The sequence below is a fragment of the Pteropus vampyrus genome, unplaced genomic scaffold, assembly GCF_000151845.1.
Source record: "Pteropus vampyrus isolate Shadow unplaced genomic scaffold, Pvam_2.0 Scaffold120, whole genome shotgun sequence".
NCBI lineage: Eukaryota > Metazoa > Chordata > Mammalia > Chiroptera > Pteropodidae > Pteropus > Pteropus vampyrus.
The window spans coordinates 1480789-1483846 of NW_011888901.1; the positions used below are offsets into that span (position 1 = coordinate 1480789).

The following is a 3058-nucleotide window of genomic DNA, read 5'->3' on the forward strand; positions in this document are numbered from 1 at the left end:
GGAAAGGAAGAAGGGGACGTAGCGCAACCGCAGAGGGAACTCTCGCGATACAGTGGCTCGTGGCCACAGGAAATGTTAGGAAGGAGACCGGAAGTGAGGGGGCAGAGACAAATAGTGAGGAGGGGCGGGGTTTATGACGAGGCCAAGAAACCGTTGGGAGCCATTTGCGCTCAGGACCTGTAGGTAGCGCAGAGCTCTGTTTCCTCCCCTCACAGAGACTTGATTGTCGTCTGAGAATAGGAAACTGGAGGACTAGGTTGTAACAAGGACATTTTTTTGGCTGTGCTTAAGGCAAGGTGTGGAAAGGCGGTGGTGGAGCCAGATCGTCAGCAAGTCGGAGGGGAAAGGCCCCCACCCTCCAAACTCCCAGCAACCATCTACGCAGGCCGACTGGGCACTAAGATGGCTGCCGTTGCCATGACAACCAACCCTGTGCAGACCCTTCGGGAGGAGGCCGTGTGTGCCATTTGCCTCGATTACTTCACAGACCCCGTGTCCATCGGCTGTGGGCACAACTTCTGCCGAGCGTGTATAACCCAGTTGTGGGGAGGGGAAGATGAAGAGGACTGGGGCGATTTAGACCTGGAAGAGGAGGAGGAGGACGGAGAAGAGGAGGAAGTAGAAGCTGTGAGGGCCGGTTGGGGATGGGACACACCCATGGGCGATGAAGACTTTGAAGACGACTTGGAGGAAGAAGAGGGTGTGTTCTGGACAGGTGGATTGGGCAGGTCGAACTGGGACAACGTGGACTACGAGTGGGAGGAGGAAGACGAGGAGGAAGACCTGGACTACTATTTGGGGGACATGGAGGAGGACGAGGATGAGGAGCTAGACCCCGCCTTGCCACTGCCCCCAGCCCTTCGGAGGCGCTTCACCTGCCCCCAATGCCGGAAGAGCTATACTAGGAGGAACTTCCGCCCCAACTTGCAACTGGCCAACATGGTCCAGGTGATTAGGCAGATGCACCCAGCCCCTGGTCAGGGGAGTTGTGGGAATGAGCAGGGCATTTGTCCCAAACACCAAGAAGCCCTGAAGCTCTTCTGCGAGGTCGATGAAGAGGCCATCTGTGTGGGGTGCCGAGAATCCAAGAGCCACAAACAGCACAGCGTGGTGCCATTGGAGGAGGTGGTACAGGAGTACAAGGCCAAATTGCAGGGGTATGTGGAACCTCTGAGGAAGCGCCTGGAAGCCGTGCAGAAAATGAAAGCCAAAGAGGAGAGGCGGGTGACAGAGCTGAAGGTATTATCCACCATGCCTTTTGCATCATCCCAGAGCCAGGTAAAGTCAGAGCTGGCAGCTGTGGCCTCAGAATTTAGGCGGCTGACACGGTTTCTTACTGAAGAGCAGGCAGAGCTGGAGCGGCGCCTCCGAGAGAAGCACGAAGCCCAACTGAGGCATGCAGGAACAGCAGTTAGCCATCTTACTGAGCAGGCTGCCCAGCTGAGCCGCCTGCTGGCTGAGGCCCAGGAGCGGAGCCAGCAGCGGGGCCTGCAGCTGTTCCAGGACATCAAGGAGACTTTCAATAGGTGTGAAAAGATCCAGCTGCAGCCCCCAGAGGTCTGGTCCCCTGACCCGTGTCAACCCCATAGCCATGACTTCCTAGCAGATGCCATTGTGAGGAAAATGAGCCGGATGTTTTGTCAGGCTGCCCAAGTGGACTTGACACTGGACCCCTACTCGGCTCACCCGGCCCTGATGCTGTCCCCTGACTGCAGGGAGGTCTGCCTGGCAGAGTGGCAGCAGGAAGGTGCTGACCATTCCAAGCACTTCTCGGCTGACTGCTGCGTACTCGCGGTCCAGAGCTTCAGCTCTGGCCGGCACTACTGGGAAGTAGAGGTTGGAGGGCGACAGGGCTGGGCTGTGGGCGCTGCCCGCAAATCAACCCATCATAAGGAGAAGGTGGGCTCTGGGGGTTCCTCTGTGGGCATTGGGGATGCCAGCTCTTCCTCACGTCATCACCACTGTCGCCGTCGGCTTCACGTGACCCAGCCGCCTCTGGTCCAGCGGGAAGTGTGGTGTGTGGGCACCAATGGCAAACGTTACCAGGCACAGAGCTCAACTGAACAGACACTGCTGAGCCCGAGTGACAAACCGCAGCGCTTTGGCATTTACCTGGACTACGACTCAGGGCGGCTAGGCTTCTACAACGCAGAGACTCTGGCCCACGTGCACACCTTCTCAGCTGCCTTCCTGGGTGAGCCTGTCTTCCCTTTCTTCCGGGTGCTCTCTAAGGGCACCTGCATCAAGCTGTGCCCTTGATCTTCCTGCCACCCACAGGGGTCCCTCTGGTCAATAGTGGCAGGGCAGTTGGTGGTGGAATGTGGCCCATAAGTTTGGGGGCTCAAAAACTCCCACTTTTTGTTACTGCATTGCTTTTTGCTTCCCCTTGATCCCAGGGCCCTGATTTATCATCTAGTAGCCTAAGGGACCCTCCTGGTCTCCTCTCCCATACTATATGTCCAACAGATCTGCATGGGTCCCTGATAACAGCTGCCTGGTCTTCCTTCCATCTGCCCAGGGCCTGAGTTTAAGTAAGGGAGAAAATATGTAATTTTATTAACTTCCTTTTCCCCACCCTTGCTCCTCAACATTCATGTCAGTTCCCTGGCTGAAGGATTTGAGCAAAATTCATAAGTATCCCCATTCCGATTCCATTTTCTGATGCAAGTTTTAGCTAAGGGATTTGGAAGCTTTTGGTGGGGAGACAGACTGGGCAAAGAGTAGAGCTGAATAATCATCTACTCTGGTGAAAGAGGAGGGAATTTAAACTTTCCTTCCATCTCCAATTTCTATATCCATAAATTGACTACAATTTAGTTCCAGTGAGAGATCTATAATGGTCGACAAAATTGAAACTACATACCATTACATCCCCCAATAAATAATTTTCTTCCTCTTTTGTCCAGTACTCAAAGCTCACCCCACTCTTCACTGCCAGGCTCTTATCCCCTTTGTTCAGTGGAGTTCCTTTTATTAGTTTCCACTCTCTCTTCACATCTTTAGTTCCCTCCATTTGGTGAGCCCTGAATGGGGCCTAGGGCACAGGGGTTGGGTCTCC

General features: G+C 54.7%; 1 protein-coding gene across 1 annotated transcript; it reads left to right on the forward strand.

Annotated features, from left to right (window-relative positions):
- Nucleotides 1-402: 402 nt before the first annotated feature.
- On the forward strand, nucleotides 403-2259 carry LOC105296122 (E3 ubiquitin-protein ligase TRIM41-like). The gene is made up of 2 exons (XM_011366067.1): nucleotides 403-1239; nucleotides 1273-2259. Exons 1-2 carry the CDS (start codon nucleotides 403-405, stop codon nucleotides 2257-2259), a joined length of 1824 nt encoding a protein of 607 aa, XP_011364369.1.
- The last annotated feature ends 799 nt before the right edge of the window (nucleotides 2260-3058 follow it).

What these genes read in the sequence shown, in the direction of transcription:
- LOC105296122 (XM_011366067.1), top strand. Translation starts at nt 403, where the DNA reads ATGGCTGCCGTTGCCATGACAACCAACCCTGTGCAGACCCTTCGGGAG. An exon ending in GGCGGGTGACAGAGCTGAAG is followed by an intron (nt 1,240 to 1,272) that starts GTATTATCCACC and finishes GCATCATCCCAG; the next exon opens with AGCCAGGTAAAGTCAGAGCT.